We start from the raw sequence: 23,561 nt of genomic DNA, 5'->3' as shown, positions 1-23,561 counted from the left end.
AAAACAAAGGCCCCATGGTTCTGCTTTCCTTTGATGCACGTGCCTACTAATGAGAGACAATTGAAGCAAGCCTAAAGGGGCTTGGTTGCCGGAATAGACAACAGGAAAGGCATGGCTAACACAGTTTGTTATGCAACGTGGCAACTTGAAGCTAGTTCCCACCCCTCTGTATGAAAGACAGTGAAATGCATGTCTGGGTCCAGTATTTACCATAGGCAAACCCCTGCAGAGCTGACCTCTTTCAGAGGGGAGAAGCATGTGGTTTGTGGGAGACAGGAAGTCTGCTCCCAGCACAAACTTCAACGGGAACCCTGCACTTTAATCAAGAGTCACAGAGGGCTCAGTTAATCAGAGAGACACTTTGATCTACAACAGACAGGGATATAGGTGGGACTTAGGTATATGTTGTCACCCCCTTGGCTGTCCTGTTGCATCGCACTCTGGTCCCAGCCTCATGCATAACATAAGATTGTTGGTGGGGACACAGGATTGGTCATTAAGATTCAGGTGGGCTTAGCCTGCACCAATCACTGGGGGCCATTTGTCTTTAAAAGAGGGCTGAACCCCTCACTTAGCAGATCATCTGAAGACTTTGAAAGGATACAGAAGAAGGACTCATTTGGCCCCAAGCTGAAGGTACAGTCTACCTTACATCTTCCGCCAGCGAAGGAAGGCCAGGAGTTCCAAGAGGGAAGCAAGGTCTTAATTAAATCTTAACCCCAAGCCGCCTCACCAGACAGCCTGCAGATGTCCGTCCACCTTAGCTTGCCAAACTGCCTGTCGCCTGGTACCCACAGCTGTCTCCCGCCACTAACTCTGTCTCAAGGGCTGTGAAGTGCCGTGGAACTGCCTCGACACTGTCGAGTACCAAGAACTTCTTCAGCACCAGGTAAATTGTGGTTCTGCCCCCCTGGTCCTTCTCTGAAGGCGACTAGAGACAGTTGCGACCCTTTGCCCCCTTGGTGCTAAAAGAAAATAACATTGAACAGTAAGACTGATTACTCTATCAACTACCCTCCTGTCAGTATCCAGAGTGCATTCCTTTCCTTCGTGAAACTGTCTGTACTGTGTGTTCCTTTACAGAGTGGTTGTGTTTTGTAGTGTGCTAGAACTGTTTGTTGTAGAATAATAAAGTAGATATTTGTATACAACCTTGACTGGACAGTCCCTTTTATCATTGGGTAATATTTGTATTTTCGCTGTGTTGCATCTAACCATGATCTGCAACTTTGCGGAGATAAGCCTGCCGTTTCATCCACGTTACCAAAATTGGACAAGGAGGTCTTATAATTCACTTGTATTCCAATCTGTTCGGATCCTTTCTGATGTACCAGAGGTGTGGGGTTGATTGATGGTTTAGAAACCGATATTCATCCCTGGACCACTGGTGCCCCGGATGTTGATTCGTCACAATGGCTCACCGAGTGGACCATCCTTACCATCCATCATGTGAGCCATTGACCCCTTTAACACCAAAAAGAGAAAAATGCAGGTCTTCAGGGGATAATGTAGAATAAACCTTTTAAATAACATACCTTACACTGTATTTGTAGATTCTTAATACACACAGTTGTTGTAGTCCCTTTTCTGTTTTCATACGGCAAAGTAATAAAGACTGACAATAGACTGGACAAATCCAGGTGTGGTATGGTACTGAAAATGTGGTGTAGGTTTCTTTTTTTAAAGAAATAAATAAGGCAGGAAGTGGTGAAACTGAGGGAGCAGGAAGAGGTGTCGGCAGCCTGCATGTAACGTGGACTTACAATGCTGAATGCAACTTGCTGATTGCATGCCAATGGAAAACAAAGTGGAGTCACTGTCATTGGGGTGCATAGGTGAAATTTCAAGTGGCGTGATATCTCTCAGATGGAAGGCGGATGTTATGTTCTGCTAATTTATACCGGGCACCAGTGCATGGTCTCCAGGCGCTCAGGTGGAGAAGGAGAAGGTACGCTGCACCGTTCAGGTGGGAGCTAGACTTGGGAAGGATAACGATACTGTGGGCACATGATAAGATGCAGCACTGGAAAGGGGTGGCTCATTGGGAATAAATCAATTCTTTGATTCCAAGCTAGAGATGTTCAGAGGGCAAACAGAAGTTCTAAGGCCACTGACGGCAAACAGCAAGAGCAAATCCGGGTTGCGACTTGCCGAAAATCAATTTTATTGCTAATGTTTGAAAGAAACAGAATGATTATAGAACACTACAGTCCAGAGCCATCATTTGTGATTAGCCGTGGCATGTGAAGGGATACAGTGGCTCACAGGTGAGATGCAGAGGTGGAAGGGGTCAAATCTGGCTCAGCTGGAGGTACAGTTGATAGAGGAGTAAAGATGTGGCAGAGCAGGGGTGACCAGTGAAGAGGAATGACTAACCCCCCCTCTTAAACTGAATGTGGTGGAGAAAGGCCCCCTCCTCCTTAAACCAAGTGTAGAAAACTTGGTGGGGTGATTAATGCCTTCAAATGTGCAGAAAACTAGAAATCATAGTGCTTGCAGCAAAAGCGCTGTAAAAACCGAGTTATGTTTATAAAGTCAGAATGTTTAAATAATGAAAGACTTATTAAATAGTACATGCTAAGTATATTGTACTAAAAAACTAGGGTTGAAATGGACTAGGTGTCAAGATATGAACAGAAATAGGGTAATCCACATTTTGTGATAGGCCATCCCCTTTAAGGCAAGCACCTTTAAGATGGATGCTGTGCATTTAATTAAGTGAATTTCTGTGGAACGGTGTTGAAATGAAAAAAGAATGACCTCTTGATAGTTCAAGGAGAGTTCAGAAGCCAGAGAAGCGACTTCCCAAACTCTTATCTCTAATCTTGACATTGATGAATTGTAGGAGCGAGGTAGCAGTCAAGGAAGGAATGTGGATGAGGCATTTGGCTGGTTTAATTAGAAGGGAGAGCACAGCTGATGCCCATATTTGGGCCTCTGGGACAGGAAACCATGTGGCTGGTGCCAAAATGATCCCAGACTGGAAGTCAGCAGCATCTCCAGTTGAAGGTCAAGTACAGCACACACAAGTTTTAATTAGTGCAGGTGTAGGTTGACGTCAATGAAGAGTCTTTTTTATAAAGGAGTCATGTAGAAGGCAAAAGGTGGGGGCTAGGCTCACCTCCATACAAACTGTATATAAAGGGGAATTAATTCAGTGTTAGAGGACCAGAGTTCCAGAGATGTCCATGATGTATGAAGTGTACCAGCCTTTTGGAGAAATAAAGCCTGATGTCTTCTTGAACCAAAACTGGTGTCCTGTTTGTTCCAGTGTCCCTTCCTGACTTAAAGGTGCTGTGCCAAGGCCTAGCCCAGGTGGTCTTCAGGACTTCCAAAACACCATTTCTGGTCAATTCCTTGAGGTATTAAGGAAACAGGAAAACAAAATGCAATCATTCTTACCGGGGTGCATAGATGAAATTGCAAGTGGTGTGGTGTCTCATATGCAAGGCAGATGTTGAATGGGAAGTGGCAATGTACCTTTCTGGTGGGGGCTAGACTTGTGAGGGACAGCAGGCAAGCAGGCACATGATATGACACAGCCGCGCAATCAGGTGGTACATTTCAGATTCCATTGATGCTATCAAACTGAGCTTCACATTTGTGGATGACAAACAGAAGATGAGAAGGCACCGGCAGCAAACAGCAAGAGCAAATATGAGTCATGATAGAACACTATGGTCCAAAGCCCTTATTTGTGTTCAGCAGTGACCTCTGACCAGCAACCAGTTGACTGCATGTAGAGCCCTTCACCTGCAGGCTATGAATGAGGATGATGAGGTAGAAGAAGTGCTCGCCTGGCCCACAGGACTCTTGGTTGCAATCCCATCAATATCTCTATGTCTGTGTGGCCTTATGCACGATCAGCTGTGTGTATAGTACATCAATGCTCAACAGTGCTGTTTATCAAGTATAAAGTAACATCATTACAATGACCCGAGCATCATTGGCTGAGCAAGATGTGGACATTGGATTGGCTGATCCAGTCAAGCCTGGATGTGGATATTGCTCATGCGGGTCCCGCTTTGTGGTTGTGAAACATAATGAGAGTCAGGCTCTCACAGTAACCCATGGCCCAGCTACAAGGATTCACTGCAGACAAGTGAGAGATGAATGTGTTTATTTCATGTGGGAGGCCCGTTAGACTCAGCCAGGATGCCAAGGCAGGTGGGGGTACATGTAAAAAATACAGAAATGATAAACGTTGGGGTTGTGAAGTTGCTGGAGCATTCCATTGTGATTAGATAATGATTTGCAATCCTATCTGATCTGTTTTTCTTATCAGTCCTTGCCGACTCAAAGCTTCTGACTAACGCTCGCGTGGTTGGTGCTGTGGTCTCCCGGCACATACTCATTTCTGCAAAGAGGAAGAAAAGGGGGTTGTTGATTGTACACTATCTACATGAGCAAATGGGCTAGTTATGACAACCCGTGTTACCAGTGCTTAATTTGTAAAAGAATAAGTGCCAGTGCCCAAAACAAATTGGCCCCATAATGCCGGGCGCAGTGCCACCCGCAGTGTGGGCGCGGTGCTGCCCCGCAGTGTGGACGCGCAGCCCGCGCCAGTTCAGTGCTAGACATACCTAGATCGGCCCACCACCAGCCCATCACACAGCTGCTGCTCCATGTCACATGTTTGATGCTGCAGCAACTGCTGGCACAGGCTAGTAGTGGGATGGATGGGGAAGGGCACACATGGGTTGAGAAAGTATAATGCTTTAAAGTTGTAAAACACGTACTTGTTACGTACTCCATGTTATGGTAGGTGTAGTGGTTCCAGCATTCCGGCAACTCCAGAGGCAAAAGAGTGTATTTGAACACACTTCTAAGTTCTAGACCACACTCGTTAGACATCTGGACCATATTTGCTGTCCTCGAAGTGATAAAACCATCGGTGTCCAGTCAAATGGTCGACACAATTTGGTCGACAGGTCAAATGGTCACATTTTTTTTATTTATATACATATATATATTTTAGGTTTTCGTTTAGGGAAAAAAAGGGGGTTTTAGCAAAAAAAAGGGTTGGAGGGGACCCCCACTCCCCGCCAAAAATAAATAAAATGTGAAAGAAAAAAGAAAAAAAATTCGACCATTTATTTTCGACCAAATGACCTAGAACCAAAAACACCCACAACTGCACATACGTCTCATGCTTTGCACATATTTTACTGTCAGAGTGACTACTGTGCTAGGAGAAATGATGAGCACCATAGTAAGTGTGCATTGCATGCTCGGGAGAAATTAACATTTGAATTACAAGCACAGCCATGTAGTGCCCATTCTTATGTTCCCAAAATGCACTTTGATTTTATGCAAAGCAGCCAGAATCCTATATTCAGGGCACACAAATGCTGCATTGATCAGAAATTCATTTGGCGGGCAGTGCTGCGTGAAATCACCATCGCCTCAAAGCGGTAGACATCGCTACTAGGCACCTGGACTCCAGTTGTGGCCGTTTTGATATTTTTTTTCTAAGTTTTACGGACTGTAACCAGTGCACATTACCGAGGGTCTTGCCAGGTGCCACTAAAAGAAAGGAGTGGTTACCCCGTGAGTTCCCAGATAAAGAAGAGAAAAGTTTAACCCTGGGCTCCCCTGGTCCTCAGAGTTGCTCACCCACCTTTTGCCAGCTACCCTGCATTTTAGGAAGCATGGGGTTAAACCCCTGCCCGTCTTAATCGAGGCACCGGGGTAGACATGTTTTCCATAATGCGGGGCAGAACTGAGATTCCCCACAAACCTCGAGAAAGTAGATATCATATTTCCCCAACATCCACATTGGGGTAATGGGTTTGCATTTCCAAACCCCACTCATGTTATACAATGGCATTATTAAAAAAACATTCTGCAATCAAGGGGGGTGCAAATGTAACCAAAGCCCAGTTATCTTGACTAGAATACACAGTAAGTTCGAGTCCCACAATATCTTCAGAGGAAATCGGATCAGGAACCAAACGCAGAAATTCCAAGAGCCAAGAAGGATTTAAAAAGGGGATGGCGATGATGGATCGATCTCCACTATTTTTATATATATGGAGCCAGCTTGTATGGAGGGCACTTTAGGTGCAGCAGAAGTGCACAGTGAGGCGGCACGGCTTAGCCAGTGTAAGGGCCGGATTATGGGATGACACTTCATTTCCATCTGCCTGCTGTGCAGGATGTTTGCTCGAGGGGCAGCAGACAGGGGCCACGGGTGCATTGGCTCCATGAAAGCAAAAGAGACGGTGCTTAAGCTCACTCGAGCATGCCATTGCTCATATCAGGCTGGTTGTTTGCTGGGAAGGTTTGGCGCGGCATATATAGAGGAGGTATGGTATGATCCCCAATGTACAGCTAAGTTGTTGCACACAAGCAAGGGGACTGCCAGGTGCAATGGAGTTGCGAACTTACGTTGCAAAGTTGAGGTACAGATTGAGCAAAGATGGACTATTATGACATTAACATGAGGATATTTTATTTATAAAGTGCGCACATACACAAGTGTTTCAAAGTGAAAACAGCATACACGGCTTGAATTGACTAATTAGGCAATGCGCTGTTGGGGGATCTCTTTGATGATACATTTCTGAAGCATAGGGGGAGAAGAGTGGCCACCTCGCTCAACATTATTATGTACTTCTTTCAGATCTGGTGTTCCGGATCACGAATTTAAGGCGTTCCCTCGTTCCTGCAACAGCCGAGCATATTCCCTGCTGGACCCTGCACAACTTGTAATCGCGACCCAACTGGGGAGACTGGTTTCAATGATTAGTATGTCCATGATTCAGCACATAAGCGATACATGACATCCAAGCAGAAACACACACAGTACCGACGTACAACATCTCGACCTGGCTTTGACCCCAGCTTTTTCCTTTGGCCTTGTTTGATCCTGTCATCCTGGACACATACAGAAGTACCCCGAAGCGGGGACCCACTTAAGAAACTGCCAGTAAACGGCAGGACAAGCTGTTCGCAATACATCATATTGGACATTAGCATGGCAAGTTTGGCAACGGGGGGTTCCCGGGTCTCAGAGCTGGCCTGGCCGCACACTGTCACCCGCTGTGGAGCTGCAGGTGGTGGACCGTGGCGTAGCTGCAATAATAAGGTGAGTGAGCGGCACTCGGCAGCCTTCGTCGGACAACCTAGGCAGCCCTAGGCCCTAAATTGTCCGGCCAAGGCTGCAGTGTTGCATTATACTTACATTATAATTGCGGCACCGGCGCCGGTAGGCCGGCCCGCTGGCACCCGCACTGCAGGCTAACTGCCACAGCCTGAGCCGCTCTTGCTCGCATTGCCTCGCGACCTGCCAGATCAGGTCAAATCTGCGGCCGCGGGCACATCACGAGTAGAGCTGGTGAGCAGCTGACTGCAGTGCACCGCACACCAGTCGCCACACCAACCGGCCGCAGTCAAAGTGGGAGGCGGATCAGGGGGGAGCCTGGGCCACCCAACAGGGGCTCGCACTAGCCTCTCATTAATTTATTAGTTGGCAGGTCATCATCCGACCACATTATTTGCACCGCCCGTCGCCGTGGATGTCGATTTCTCACAACATATTCACGGTGGTGGCGGACACACGTCACAGACAAAATAAATTAATCATCTGGACAGAAAGACAGTTCTTCTTTCACACTGTCACTGACTTACTGAGTTAGCAGAGCACACACTAGGCAAGCCACTGCCAGGCTTTAGGGTTGGAACTTTTGCAACTAGTAGGCCACCGCGCATGGGACCACACGTGCAGGGGCAGGCTGAGGCTTTCCTTTCTCGCGCACCACGACTTAACAAATCTCCTCCTTCCTCTCTGAGTGGGCTGACCTCTCCTCCTCACTCCTGTCCTCTACCACTCAACTCCTCTTTCTTGGTGACTTCAACATCCACTTGGATGCCTCCTGTCCCCCCACGGGACTTTTTCGTGACCTCTGCGACTCTTTCTCACTCTCTATTCTCCCGTCTGGGCCTACTCATTCTGCAGGGCACACTCTTGATGCTCTGATCTCTTCTGACCTTCCCCTCTCCGTCCCTCTCTCCACTCGTCTCTCCTGGAGTGATCACTTTCTCCTATCCTCCCACCTCACACTCCCTACCCCACAGGCAAAGCCACCCTCACCACTGCCACCCACCTTCTCGGTCATCCGACCCATGAAGCGCGTGTCAGTTGAGGCTTTCGCAGCCACCTTCTCACCCCCACCTCCCCCCTCGGCTGACTCCCACCCTGACACAGCCCTCTCCATGCTCCACCCTGCTATATCTGATACTCTTGATATCCTTGCCCCTATCATGAGAATCCGCCTGAAGCCCAAAGCCAAATGTAACTCCTGGTATGACTCGGATCTCGTCACCCTAAAACGCAAGTGCAGGGTGGCAGAGAGGAAATGGCGTGCTTCATGTTCATCCTCTGACAAACTGGCCTGCCGCCTGCTCCAAAGGCAATACTGTCTCTCCGTTCTCACCAAGAAGAGAGCCCTTATCCAAGCCTGCATCTCTGCGGCATCTAACAACTCGGCCGAACTCTTTAAAATCTGCAAGGAGCTTGCCAACCCTGCTGCAGTCTCTACCTCTCCTGTCCCCTCCCAGGCCCTCTGCACTGCAAGGGCCTCTCACTTCATCTCCAAAACTCAGGACATCCTATCCTCACTCTCCTCCTACCACCTCCCTCCCTCTCTGTCCGGCTCTTCCTCGGGCCCTTCTGCAGCCACCCCTCCTCCCTCCTTCTCTGCCTTTCCCCTTTTTTCTGCTGACGAGGTTTCCAGACAAGTCCGATCTATGAAAGTCTCGTCTAAACAGGTTCACCCCTGTTTCTCCAAAACTATCAAGGACCACATTGACTCCCTGGCCCCTGCCCTGGCTGACTTTTGCAACCACTCCTTCGTCTCTGGAGTTTTCCCATCCCCCCTTAAGCACTCCCTTGTGCACCCTCTTCTTAAGAAACCCTCTTCTGACCCCTCCTGCCCGGCTAACTATCTCCCAATCTCCATCACTCCCTTCCTGGGCAGGCTCCTGGAGAAACTGGCCATCTCCCATCTTAACCTCCATGCTGAATCTGTTCGCAGTCTTCATGACCATCAATCTGGCTTCAGAGCTGCCAGAAGCACGGAAACTGCTCTCCTGAACATCCGTAAGGACCTGCTTTTGAACCTTGACTCCAACACTCCGTGTGTTCTCATTCTGCTCGATCTCTCTTCTGCCTTTGACACTGTCAACCATGCCATCCTGCTCAACCGTCTCCGTGATAACCTGGGTATCACTGGTCAGGCTCTGGCGTGGCTGACCTCTTTCCTCTCCAATCGACCCTCCCAGGTCCAACTCGGGTCCTTCCTCTCTGACATCTTTTTCTCCACCTGTGGTGTCCCCCAGGGATCTAATCTCTCCCCCTGGCTGTTCAACCAGTATCTGGCACTCCTTGCCCACCGCATCGCCGCTCTCTGCCCCAACTTTCAGTGCTATGCGGACGATACCCAGCTCATTTTCAGGCTACCCTCGGCCTCCTCCTCTCCCTCCCTCATCTCTGACTGTCTGTCTGCTATCCAGGAATGGTGTGCCGCCAATGACCTCTGCCTTAATGCCAGTAAGACTGAGATTCTGCTCATTGGCACACCCACTCCCTCCTTCCCTGCAGCTCTCTGGCCGGCCTCTCTTGGTCCTCTTCCTGCTCCTACCTGCAAGGCAAAAAACCTCGGGGTTATCTTCGACTCCACACTCTCCTTCTCTCCTCATATATCTGACGTCTCTAAGAAGTCACACTACCAGCTGCACCTCCTCAGAGGTATTCTTCCCTTCCTCTCCTTCCCCCAGAAGCTCGCTGTCTCCCGAGCCCTGGTTCTCTCAAAACTGGACTACTGTAACAGCCTCTATCTTAATCTGCCTGCCTCCACGTTCCGCACTCTGCAACTCATCCAGAACAGAACTGCGAGACTTGTCCTTGGCCTCAAGCCCAGGGACCGTATCTCTCCAGGACTGAAATCTCTACACTGGCTCCCAGTGGCTGCGAGGATAAATTTCAAAACCCTCTGCATTGTCCACAAGGCCTTCTGGGGCCTGGGGCCTAAATACCTTCAACTCTCTCTTCCTAAATATCTTCCTTCCCGAGCCCTTCGCTCATCCGTCTCCAACTCCCTCAGGGTCAGCCACTTCTCGAAGCAACGAGCTGGGGGTAGATCTCTCTCCGCGGCAGGGGCCTCCCTCTGGAACAGCCTTCCTGCCCCCTTGAAACTTGATGAGAACCATCTCTGGTTCCGGAAGCACCTCAAAACCTTCCTCTTTGCTTCTGCTTTCCTCTCCCCTGCTAATTCTTCGCTGAAACTGCACTGAATCTGCAACTGGGCCACTCTCACCGACCTCGGTCCTGGGCCCAGCCACTCTCCACTTGCACTGCCTCCCTGGCAACCCCTGCACTGCGGGACTGTCTCTGTATCCCTACAGCCCCCCCTTCCCAGCACTTGTTCTGCACTTACCTTGCACTTGCCACCAGCTGGCCCTTTTATTTATGTATTCTACTTACCTTGTACTGCACTTCCCCCCTCCCCTTCCCCATGCACCTCTCCCCTCCCCCTCCCCCTGCACTTGCACGATCTGAATGACACCTGGCCTAGTAGGATCGTTGTCTGTCTTCCCCTTGTTCCCCCCTCCCTGCCTCGTCGCGCCTTGAAACACTTGTGTATAGGCGCGTTACAAAATGCCTTATCATCATATCATTATAAGTGTGCCACCCGCCTGCCTGCCTCGGAGTCGGCAACAACAGACCCACATAACCCACCCACGGCATCATGTAATTTCACTGGCTGGAGAACAACAGCCAAAGAAAACTGTAAATTCTGTGTTACTTTACAGAATGTATCAAATACTGCATAGTAACAACAGAATGTTCGTTTCCATTGGCTGTTTGTTGCTGTACTCCCCAGCACAGCAGCCAGCCATGGCCTGCAACTGCAAGCAGAGCTGCAGAGCAAACTCTGAATGATTTATGATCTTGGAAGTTGGAACGAACTGTACAAACAAAGTAATTGCACGTGCCCATGATGTTCCGGTCCCCAAAAAAGAGTGCCGGTGTTGGGGACCGGCAACCACCGCCACAAATTAAGCACTGCGTGTTACTAGCAACAGCGGCACATACATTGTGTACAGAATGCCTGCAATGAGTGGAGGTGGACGGCACTCCAAGTAAATTCAGGAGATTCAGGAGTTATTCGTGCAAGTTGTCCCATGAACGTTTCTTACTGAGTGCTGCTTGACCACATGTGGAAAACACACAACTAGTAGTTCAGTAGTTTGGAGAAATGCAAAATAAGCACAAGCCACCAGTTCCTCTTTAGCTCTAAAAAGTGATTATTTCATATTTATATTCATTTCATTTTTTGCAGGGCAAATGATTCTACACATGTTTCACACCCTCCACTTCATCAGGACTCTTTATCCCATTCGCAACATGACCCTATTACAATATAGTGTTCGATTTAATCAAATGAAATTGACACAAGAATGTAATTGCAGAACTCCTCAAATTGTTACAGGCACAATTAAAATGGATTTGCTGTGTCATCCCATAGACCGCAAAGCAATGAAAAGCATAGAAAGACCTATGTTCCAGTAATCACATATGCTGTGTGCTCATGGCCATAAAAGTAATTACAAGCGATTCAGTGTGATCAACAGAAAACCCTTTCCTTTAAATATTCTTTATAATAACTATATATTGAGGAAGTGTGGTGACATTCCGTTTATAGGTGGGGTTGGTTTGTTGGTTTTCTGGGGTAATAAGAAAGGAACCAGGCGATGAGCCTGTGGTGTGGGTAGCACACTGTAACAACCTATGGTTAAATAATAGTCGTTGAATTGTCAACACACGTCATAAACCTAATGGTCTCGTACCAAAACCGAATGTATAGAAGACATTTGGAGTCAGAAACATCAAAAGGTGACCCGCTGTCCGGTTGGAGAGTGCACAAGCCATGATCCTGCAACAATTCCAATGCCATTCAAAAGTTTAAACCGAAGGTGCCTGCCACGATAAGTAGGGGAGCGTTCCACCAGCAGCGCAAAAGTTATTATGCTCCGCTTCCCCACCATTATGCTTTGTGCCATGGCGGTTGCTCCAGGAGGCATGCATAGTGAACGTTTCCTGATATGCGATCACGCCATTGGGCATCCCGTGTAGCCATGGATACCCGACGTGAAGCAGTGGTATTTTTTACTATTTCATTTGAATCTTCGTCTCACCGGTATAGTTCATTTAGGTCAGATTCTGCGTGATAGGAAAGCTCACCCTCATAGAGGAGACCCTTCAGGGGTTTGTTCCCACTAAGACAACCTCACAAAACCGAGGGTGACCTGGAAGTCCTGAGAGCGCGTCAAACCTAAAATCATATAGCTGTGAGTATGCGCAGAAAACACAGAGCGCACAGGAAACAAAAAGTTCTGTCTCAGTTGGCCGATGACCAACCGGACAGCAGGTCACCTTTTGATGTTTGTGACTCCACTTGTCTCCTTTAAATTCGGGTTTGGTACGCGTACATTAGGCTTATTACGTGTTCTGACAGATTTGATCACATTTGTGATGTCATCTTTGATGTCCTGGGTCTTAGTGTTAGCAGTGCACAGTGGCGCGAGTTATGGTTGCTTATCTTACCATAACTGCCGAATTTCAGGGGTTTTTCGGTTTTACTTTGAACCATAACGTCCCTTTAACAAAGTTTTTTCACTGAATTTCATAGGTTTTTGGTAGCGCAACTTAACCATAACGTCCCTTTAACAAAGTTTTTTTTACTGAATTTCATAGGTTTTTAGTAGCGAAACTTAACCATAACGTCCCTTTAACAAAGTTTTTTACTGAATTTCATAGGTTTTTAGTAGCACAACTTAACCATAATATCCCTGACTTTAAATACATGTAACATAGAATATACTGAACCCCTAGCTAGTGATTTCGATGTCCGCGGACTACCGCCATGTCCGCGGACATATCGAAAATCTGAGCGTGGTGAATGTAAATTTAAATAGTGTGCCCCATTTCCCCTTTGAGGTTGGCTCTGAAAAGAGCCGTTTTTTTTGCAGATGCTTGACAGACACCTGTTATTTTGTATTTTTTTTCTTCTTTTTTTCTTACTTTACTAAAATCTTCCCATAACCTTCTCCAAAGCAACCCTTACATTCTAAAACAGCATGGCATTTCCCATAAAAGATAAGGAAATGCCATCTTCTTTAAAATAAACAGCATTACTGGAATCAATATTCTCATTATTACAGAAGAACATACCAGCTCTAAGCATGAAGGCACACAACCCTCAGTTGATCACACACCTAGCATTGATTTGCTGAGGACAAAAAAATGAACTATTGACCCATATTGCCCTAGCTAGTAATCCAGAAAAAATTACTTTGGCATTTGGAAGGATGTTCATTACTGCTTGAACCAAGTGTTCCAAATCTGCCAACAAAGTAGGGGCACTGACATAGCCCAAACGGAAAGCACCATAGTGCAAAACTACCACATGGGGACTGTTGATCCTGCCCATATCTTCACAAAATTGTACAATTCCCTGTACATTGCAATCAGGCACAGTGCTCCACACGACCTCCACTCCTTTAACATCAAAATTCTTTGCAACATGCCTGCATTGAGCATACTGTTGTAAACCATGCACAAACATATCTCCGAGCACCAACACCCTGACTTTCTCCACTTCTGCCATCTTCACTACACACAGTCTCTTTCAACACAAATCCACAACCTCAACATCTGATTGGCTGATCCCTACAGTCTTCTTTCCATGCTGGATTTGCTGGAAAACCCCGGATGTAGCACACCCTGTCCGCAGACAGCCGCGGTGTCCGCGGACCGCGTAATTCTTGGACAGCCCTTCTACCATTTCCTCTTCACTCTCTGTGCCATTCCCTCATTGCATACAGCTAAGCAGTCACACAATACGGAGAACGTCCTCAGAACACCCCAATTTTGTTTATTTTGGAACATTTCAGGACACCGCGAGTGTTCTTATAACACATGCAACTTGCCAGCGAACAATACGGACAACGTCCTCAGAACACCCCCATTTTCTTTATGTATGAACATTTCAGGACACCGCAAGTGTTCTTCTGGCTCACACTTTTTTCTTTTGCTGACATATCTTGGCCACATTGTTTTCTTCAATAACAGTCAGAAACTAAGAATTGTATTTTATTTCTAGACGTATCCTACAAGTAGGTTCTTATAGTAATTCCCTTAGTGTCCAGTCACATCACATGAAACATATACATAGGGGAAGACACAAGCTTTAAAGACAGCATTATTTTCAAGCAAATAAATGATGATTTCTCTGTTTCAAAGCTGCTATTTACCCTATGTATATGTATATTGGTATGTGTTCTTGTCTCTTTCTGTTTTCTCTATAGTAATGCAATTATGTAATACATATTTCACATTACACAAAAATCTATTAAGAAAACAATTATCATTTCATTATTCAACATATTAACATTACGAATAGTATACCTTCATCTTGTACGCTGCACACAATGCTATGTTTCTGCATTAGCAGCTTGGTATACTAGATAGAACCCTATAATAGAATGCAATTTATATCAATGCATCGTTCAAAGCACTAATTAGGGTATGATATTTATTGCAATGATCCTTGACACTTTTTTCGCAACATTATAATAAGAATCCCTTGTACACATATTTCATGAAAAGTACATACACATGTGATGTCATCAGTGATGTCATCAATGACATTTGTGATGTCATCTTTGATGTCCTGGGTTTTAGTCTTAGCAGTGCACGGTGGTGGCGCGAGTTATGGTTGCTTAGCTTACCATAACTGACGAATTTCAGGGGTTTTTCGGTTTTACTTGGAACCATAACATCCCTTTAACAAAGTTTTTTTATTAGCACGCAAACAATATACAAAGATGGAGTGTAAAAAGCTATTTCTCAGAGATGGCTGTACACAGAATGTTGCAAACTAAGAATTTATGGTTGTTTGCAGTGAAGGTCAGCTGCTTCCATTTTTTGCTCGCGTGCCGGAGAGGCCCACGACTCGCACTATAAGGTTCTATTATTTTTTTACCTTGACAGGGATCATGCTAAAAGACTTCTTTTGAAGGAGTGTTGCAAAAACGTAAAACACGATAAGGATGACATTTCTGAAACAAAAGCATTTTTATATATTATATCACTATGAGAAAGATCGTTGGCACAGACGGAGTCGTATTTTGGGACTGCACTACGCTTAGACAATGGAAAATGCCAATATAATGTAAGTAACCCTTTAGATTATTTTATACCGGAATATAATAACAATAGCGTGGCGTTAAAGCCCGGTTAAGTTGTAATTGTTCATTCAATGTGGCATAGTGTTTTCTACTGCGCACTATCACCGCCGAATTGGTCCCCTGTCGCTTAGAGGGCTCTGAAAAAGGCAGAGGACAGAGGGTGGGTTAATTGGAATAAGTTAACATACTCCGTTGCACTATCCTCGCTAGCAAATAGTTTCACGCCCTAATAAATAAAATTAATATTTTTAATGAACATCGGCTGGTGAGACTAATTTATGTTTTTAAAACAGGTATGTCCTTCCGTACTGTCAATGCCACGATTTTCAGACCCCGGCCGACGTATTTTTTAACTGCCAGGTGCAGCTACTTCTAAACAACTTCATGACCCTCACCATTTTATGGGACAATCGCCAAGGACCAATATGCCCTTACGCGGTACTAGCGGCTAGAAGCAACATACCAACCATTATGGTGGTCTAATGCCTCGTTGATGGAACAGCTTTCCGATTATCAGTGCGATCATAGTGCTTCTTTTATCATAAACCATCACCCTGTGTACCGCAAAGGAACATCGCGTGACTCAAGTTGACAGCAAAGACAAATGCAAATTGCTGAATATTCTCTAAACATTTGATGTCAAATAAAAGTACTTTACGAAATGTACAATCTTGCTGTTTGCTTTTAAATCACAGTTTCATATTCCGAATTGTGGCGCGCTGTGTTGTGAGATGATCTGTGTTGTTTTCCGGGTTCTGTGTAAAGTCGCGTAGGACTGGAGACGACTGGGCCTTACGCGGTACTGGCAGCTAGAAGCAACATGCCAACCATTATGGTGGTCTAATGTCTCGTTGTTGGAACAGCCTTCCGATTATCAGTGCGACCATAGTGCTTCATTTATCATAAACCAACACCCTGTGTACCGCAAAGGAACAGCGCGTGACTCAAGATGAACTTTTGCGGATCGACAGCAAAGACAAATGCAAATCGCTGAATATTCTCTAAACATTTGATGTCAAATAAAAATACTTTATGAAATGTACAATCTTGCTGTTTGCTTTTAAATCACAGTTTCATATTCCGAATTGTTGCGCGCTGTGTTGTGAGATGATCTGTGTTGTTTTCCGGGTTCTGTGTAAAGTCGCATAGGACTGGAGACGACTGGGCGCGTTTGGCTACGCAACCTGTACCGTCACGGAGAGAGACGGGGAATATGAATGCTTTGATAATGTCAGGCTTAGGGGCGGGAGATATGATTTAGTGTCGCAAAAGTAGGTCAGCCAGGTCGATGGGGCAAGTGATAGGATTATCACATAATGTCGACGCACAGCAGCCTGATTTATCGTATGTTTAGTGGAAAAAAAGTCGGGTAAGGGCCATAGGAAATTGTAATGTCAACGGACATAAGGAGGGTTCTTTGAACACTTTCAACCTGACAACGAACAATACCAACAGCGTTCTCAGAACACTCCCATTTTGTTTAATTGCAAACATTACCTCCACGTCCACTCTTCCTCGTCCCAGTACTTACTTCATGAGGCCCCTGCCTCCGACACAGGACCTTCTTCTATTTCTTTAAATTCCTACAAGTCCTACCCCACATCCACATCACTCAGTTTCATATTACCAAGCCGGAGCATGGGACCTTCCCTGCAGGGAGGGTGAGGAGGGTCATCAGTATTGTGACAAGGAAGAGTAGGACTAGGAGTAATGAAGATTACCGGTAAGTAATCAGAGCATTTCAGGACACCGCGAGTGTTCTTAGAACACATTCAACTTGCCAGAGTACAATACGGACAGCGTCCTCAGGACACCCCCATTTTGTTTGTGTACGAACATTTAAGGACACCGCGAGTGTTCTTAGCTCAATTTTAGCTTGCGTGCGAACAAAACGGACACATACTCTGTCCTCAGAACATCCCACCATTTAGTTTATATAGAACATTTCAGAACAGCCGTGTTGTCCGCAGACAAATCGAACACAACAAAAGTGTCTAGCATATAAAAAAACAGAACATTGAACCTATCTCATACTCCCCCACCCTCCCCAAACACTCTTACACACCAACACACTCCACTAAAAACAATTTTTAATCCAAGTTTCACCGCACTGTCTGCGGTCGTCTGCGAATGCAAGATGGCCGGCGCCACAGAAAACCTGACGCACATCACGCACCACGCCGTCCAATTAGCGAACACGTCGCATGCCCGCAGACATCACGCAAGCCGCTCGGCCAATCAGGGCACTGTCCGCGGAGCGAACCGGGAAGTCCGTCCGCGGAGCGAACAGAGATATCACTAATTTTTTTGCCTTACATTTTGGGCATTTACAAAAAAAATACTGGACGGGTTTACACCAAATTTGCAAAAGCACGCTTTTGGGACCAAGTCCCCGCTCCTGCCGCAAATTTGATGTAAATCCATCCAGCGGTTTGGGCTGTAGGCGTGCAGAAAGTTTTTCCCCATTATGTCTATGGGAAAAACTAAGGTTTTGGGACCCCCCCTATAACTTTGCCCCCCCTGGACCAAACCTCTCCAAACTTTGCAAGTTCAGAGTGGGCCATATACTTTTTTTGCAAAGTTTGGTGAGGATTCGTCCAGGGGGAGCGAAGTTATAAGCCACCCAAAAAAATGCTCTTCCTATGGAAACACCAACTTAACCATAACTACATGGACGCTAACGCGTCCATGTCATTATGGCGCCGGTTGGACGAGGGAGTCAACAGTAGTTCCTGGTAACTGATTATTTCAAGCTAACCAGGCTCCCCTCAGCTAGAAGCAGGTGCTAATAGCTTCCCGCAATTTCTAACCCTGTATACATGTGTAATGCACTTAGAATTACTATTATTTAACCATCGGTTCTTAGGGTGAGCAACCGCAGGCTCGGCGCCTAAGTCATTTCTTATTGTTCAGATTCAGTGTTGTGTGCAGTGAAACCTTTGCAGGGTTTGCACCCCACTTCGAGCTTTCAGCTTTATCTAACATTGTGATAAATTATTGAGCTGTGCCCACTCACATACCTATTGGTTTTCCGGCGCCCCATCACTGTGTCTTTCATGTCACGATCGTTTGGAGGCAGGTACATTTTCCTAAGGTTCTTCAGCAGGTGTTTTGTCTCTTTCTTAAGTAAATATTCCGAGTTAATGCTGTACATTCGTACAGACTTTCACCTCTATGTTGTTATATACAATAGCACACGTGTTTATTTTCTATCACATAGAATCAGCTGTGATCACGCTTTTGTCCATGATAGCTTAGCAAGTGTGATTTTAGACATATAGGTCTTACATGCATGGCAGTCATTTTCCAATGGGCAGCCCTGCCACTAGAAAAGCAGGCCCTTCTCCAGTAGCTAGTTTTCCTGTGCCAGGTTCATGGTCAAATTGTCAGGTTATTAATGTATGTAATATTATTCACTGATGAAATAATGGAATGTAATAAGGAAATATTATGAATGCAATAGTAGGTCCTGATGAAGCGCAAGTAAACCTGGAACACCAAGTATAAAATAAAACATTTTTGCAGCAAGATGGGACTTGGAGCTTTCTGCAGTTCACACTTCAAGAAGTCTGTTGAACACTCTAGAGCAGTGGTCTTCAAACTTTTATGGCCGGGGCCCCCCTGAGCAAAATTTGGGCAGGTCGGGACCCCCCAGAAATGCCAAATGGACAATGTCACCTGCTCCCATCACAGTCGCTGGGCTCCCTCATCCCACTCCTACCCAGTCCCTGGTTTCTCCCTACCCCATCACACACCCTGGCTTCTCCCCACTCTGCTCCCACCAATATCCCATGGTTCCAGCCCATTTTTCTCCCACCATAGTCCCTGGGTTTCCCCCATCCGGTTCCCAAAACAGTCTGAGGGCAGTGGTGGCTGGTGATTTTTTTAAGTGGAGGGGTATAACTATTTCCCCCAAAAATGCCATAGCGACCGATCATAGTGAGGGAGCCATAACCAATAAAGGGAGTTTCGGGGGGGGATTCAATTAGTAATTTTGACCATTGTTGCTGAATATATCACAATTTACTTGCATTTTAACACAAAGCACCCCCTTGGGTACTATTGAAACAGTGGGCCTCATTACAACCCTGGCGGCTAGTGAATGGGCAATTACCGGGTCATGCCAAGTTAGGTGGACCTGATAATTGCCCTTTCGCGGGTGCCGGAAGATCCCCATTCCCATTTGAGCCCCATAGGGCTCAATGGAAATGGGGACATCGGATGCACCGGCATAATGGTGCCGGTGCATCTGATGAGCTGTGCTCGCGGGTGCCGCACGGCCTGCCAGGTCAGACCTGGCAGGCTGTCAGGCACCCGCAAGCACAACTTTTACTATGGCGGTACGGTAGCAACGGTGCTGGTAGCTTACCGGCACCGTTGTTACCGTACCGCCATAGTTGTAATGAGGCCCAGTCTGTGACTAAAGGAATGAATATCCATTTACAACTGCGGGCCACTTTTTCATTGTTGCCTGAGACAGTTTCATGATTCAGCCCGACCATGTGAGCCCCTCTGCCCATTTCTTCCAATCTTAAACAAAACAAAAAAAAAGTTTTTTTTTTTTTAATTTGATTTCATGCTGAGCTCTCAGGGCCCCCAAGTGATGAACCGCCCCCAAGTGATGCACCCGCGTACCCCTGGTGGGTCGCGACCCACAGTTTGAATACTGCTGCTCTAGAGCCAAACTCTGACGGGTAATTTTGGGAATCTTCCCATCACACACAAAGTGCGCTGGAACACTCTAAAACCTCATGGGAGTTGTAATCCAAATATTGCAGATTTCCCCAGCAAGGGCCAGGATAGGTTTTCCCCCCATCCCACTTTGAGTCTCTGTAAGCAGTGCACCAAAGCATTCTCCTGTGGTTGACTGTAACTATGTAGGCTCACAGGGGACTGATATGCTGCTTTGTTGTTTGGGATTTCCTCCAACACCTTTGCAATTAAGTCTATCATCAATATCACTTAAAAATCTACCTTCTTGATCAATTAGCCACGGCCAGTGGATTAGGCCATATGCATCCTTGCAAGTGACTCAGAGGTGTAGCCAGGATTGTCTAACAAGTGGGGGCTGAAGCTAATATAATTGGGCCCGCCGCAGTGGCATTAACATCTGTAAATGGCCGCACGGTGCTGCTGAGTGGACATTTCCAGCTTTTGGGCCCTACCCTGCCGAGGCCTCTGAAGTGACTCAATAAGTTACTGTGCAGAGAAAGTACAATTGGAGAGAATCTCTACTTTATCTCCCCCAGGAGAGGGGGTCATCAGGGGTGGACCTCCCTTAAGTTGGAGCACCGAGAGGCATTGAAGGGCGGCCTCTGAATATCTACCCCTTTGTGTAACTTCAACGTTTGCACCAGATTACCCCAAAACGTGATGTGGTTGCTTACTTCGTTTTTGGAAACGCAGCAATTCTTTAATAGTGAGCCATGGTGGCCTGGCCCCCATCAATCCTTTGTCTCCTGCGACTGGGCTTCCTGATCATGATTCACATGGAGGCTTGAGAAGATGGCCCCCGGATCCTATTGTCGTACTCATAGGAGGCGCGTGCGCGCAAAAGGAAAGATGTGATTTCACATTACTGCTTTGCTCAGCATTTCGGAATCTTCTTTTATCTCATTTCCCCACCCACTCATTTTTATAAAGACCGATTGGTCGGTATTTAGTTCATTGGTCAAGTATGACACTCTGTAAACACACTGTCATATGTGAGACAACCCTGCCAATTCCGCTCTGCGGGCAAAATTGGCGGATTGGCTGAAAATTCCCAGGAATCTGCCAATTTTCCCATGGAACGTAATTAGCCATTTTCACCCACCCCAATCCCATCACCCCAGCAGTGGCAACTGGATTTTTCATATTCATATTTATACAGAATTTTCCCTTTTCTCAGTGCCGCACTCCATGCACCCTGAACATGTGGGATTGTTGTCTGGGCTATTGGCAGTAAACCAGTGATTTCTTAGCAATTTGCAAATAACACCCAGACCTTTTCATGCATTATACAGGTGTTCACTACTGCATGGATGCTTCTGACACAGGGACCATCTGTGCCAGAGTTACCACCACCCGCCGCTCCCCAATCTGCTGATTTAGCTCTGTCTCCTCTTAGTTTATTGAGGAATGGACGCCAGGAGGCAGGAAAACAAAACCTACATTTACAAGTGGGCGGGGCAAACTCGGCCCCCTCTATTCTACTCCCAGGCCTGACCAGCGGGGAGCCCATATATTCTATCCCTCTTTCCCCACCCCTCCCACTCCTACCAACCACCACAACCCCCCACCCTCTACCCGCCAGAATCAGCTCTCACACACACACACACACACACACACACACACACACACACACACACACACAACCCCCCCACCCCCCTACACATTCACTCACTCATTTACATGTGCACCCAGCCCCCATACATCATACACTCATTCACACACACACACACACACACACACACACACACTCTCCTTTATACATACACTATATAACACACTCCTTGCACAAATACACACATAATAAGCCAGCATGCAACATCCTTTCACACTGCTAGTTTCAGAAAAGTCTTCCATCACCTCTCTGCCTAACAAAAAGCAAGTGTGCACATCAGCCCCCTCCCCTCGGATGTGCCAGGCGGTGTATGCCCTCTTTTGACCACGATTCACAGATTGCGGGCAAAAGACGGCGCACAGTAAAGGCTGCAGACGCTGAGGCTGTGCAAGCGCCGCCCCACGCTGCTCACACGTGTGCATAGGGACTTGCAGGACCCAGCAGTCTGTGGAAGAACGGAGAGATGGCTGCTCAGACAGCAGATAAGTGTAGGTGTGTATGTGTATTTGGGGGAGGGGCATGCTGTATGTATGGTGAGAAAGTAGGGGGTTCGGCCCACTTTCTGACCTGTTGAAACCACATAAAATCGGCCTAAAAAACACAGCCTTTTTCGTATGCAGGTTTCAATGGGCGACCTACACACATAGAACCCTATAATCAGCATTGTTTGTGTTCAGGTTTTCATGGACTGTCACCAAAGGGATGCGCGTGTTAGCCAGGTCCTCTTTAACGTACATTCATTTAATCCCTGATATGTCAGCCTGAATGCCCTGTATGTCTCAGAGTGGGCCAGTAATGACAGCTCCTATCTACAGATGTGGGCCAGTAAGGACAGCTCCCATCTAGAGATGTGGGCCAGTAAGGCCAACTCCCATCTACAGATGCGGGCCAGTAAGGGCAGCTCCCATCTACAGATGCGAGCCGGCAGGGGTGTTGCTAGGTCTGCAAAAGATCAGGGGCTAAGCTAATGTCGGGACAGGCAGGATTCGGGGCTAGCTATAGCCTTTTGGATGTAGTCCCTGAGCTTTTATCCGGGGCTACAACCAAAAGACCCGGGGCTATAGCCCCATCAGCCTCCCCCTAGCAAGGCCTCTGCGAGCCGGTAAGGGTAGCCTGATCTACAGAGTAATATAGACATTGAAGGCTACCAATCCTGCAGTTGCTTAGCAAAGGTAAGGATTTGTGGGTGCTTGCGGTACCAGAAACGCTTGAGAATGAGTCACTTATTTATTTTTCAAGAGTTTTATACAGCGTTTCAGTAAGCCTTGTAGCCACTTCAAGGGACTTGGTCACCTGAAATGTCAGACAAGATATAGAATTGGGAAGCATTCCAATGTGAGTTGCTATTCTAGAGGGGAGTGGGTGTTATAAGGGATAAGTGAACAAAGGCAACACAGTTCCTTGCTGGCAAGAGGTGGGCAGACCTATCAATTACTTAGAGCAGTGCTGCAGGACTTTTCCATCAGAATAGCAGTTATACAGCTCTGAAAGGCTACCATTGGATTTACTGAGGATGCAGAACTACTGCTGGGTAGATACCCAAGTGCCCCAGCTTGGTACAGCAGTGAGGCACAGAGGCGACAAAGAGATTCACTACTTGAGTGAAGCGACTGCTGGCCCCGGACAAGTGATGCCACTTCAACAAAGCTCGGGCAAGCTGAGGATCCCCAGAGCTGCTGTATACTGTTGCTTGAAAGCTCAGCCTAGAGGGTACGAGGGCTCATTTGGTACTTAGAGGACATTCTGTAACCCCTATTGCCCCCACGAATGACCATTGTTGACGATGTCCCACAACATGGCCAATACCCTGCCCTGGGCCGGCCAGATAGAGGGCGACTTGCCCTGTAGTCATGGAAGGGCCTTCCAATGTGTAACGGTATGTGCAAAACAAATTTACAACAACTTTGGAAAACCCTTATGCATATCATAGAAAATACATTCTATACATGTCTACCATGGAAGCCTGAGAAGAAGGAGAATT

The 23,561-nt window shown here is 46.7% G+C and overlaps 1 protein-coding gene across 2 annotated transcripts in view; it reads right to left on the bottom strand.

The window, feature by feature from the left end:
• Positions 1-23,561, bottom strand: part of PCP2 (Purkinje cell protein 2) — a 232,842-nt gene that overhangs the window by 42,858 nt on the left and 166,423 nt on the right. The window contains exon 4 of one of the 2 annotated variants that reach the window (XM_069603868.1): positions 4,104-4,357. The exons of the other annotated variant lie outside the window; for it this stretch is intronic. Within the exon in view, the coding sequence (XP_069459969.1) occupies positions 4,352-4,357 (6 nt within the window). The 3' untranslated portion in view covers positions 4,104-4,351. Of the gene's footprint in view, positions 1-4,103; positions 4,358-23,561 lie in introns of those variants that run through there. 2 annotated transcript variants of the gene reach the window in all.

This window comes from Ambystoma mexicanum, chromosome 3q, assembly GCF_040938575.1.
Source record: "Ambystoma mexicanum isolate Mex_15411 chromosome 3q, UKY_AmexF1_1, whole genome shotgun sequence".
Classification (NCBI taxonomy): Eukaryota; Metazoa; Chordata; class Amphibia; order Caudata; family Ambystomatidae; genus Ambystoma; species Ambystoma mexicanum.
Note: the sequence above shows the minus strand (reverse complement) of the source record. Positions and strands in the feature narration are given on the sequence as shown.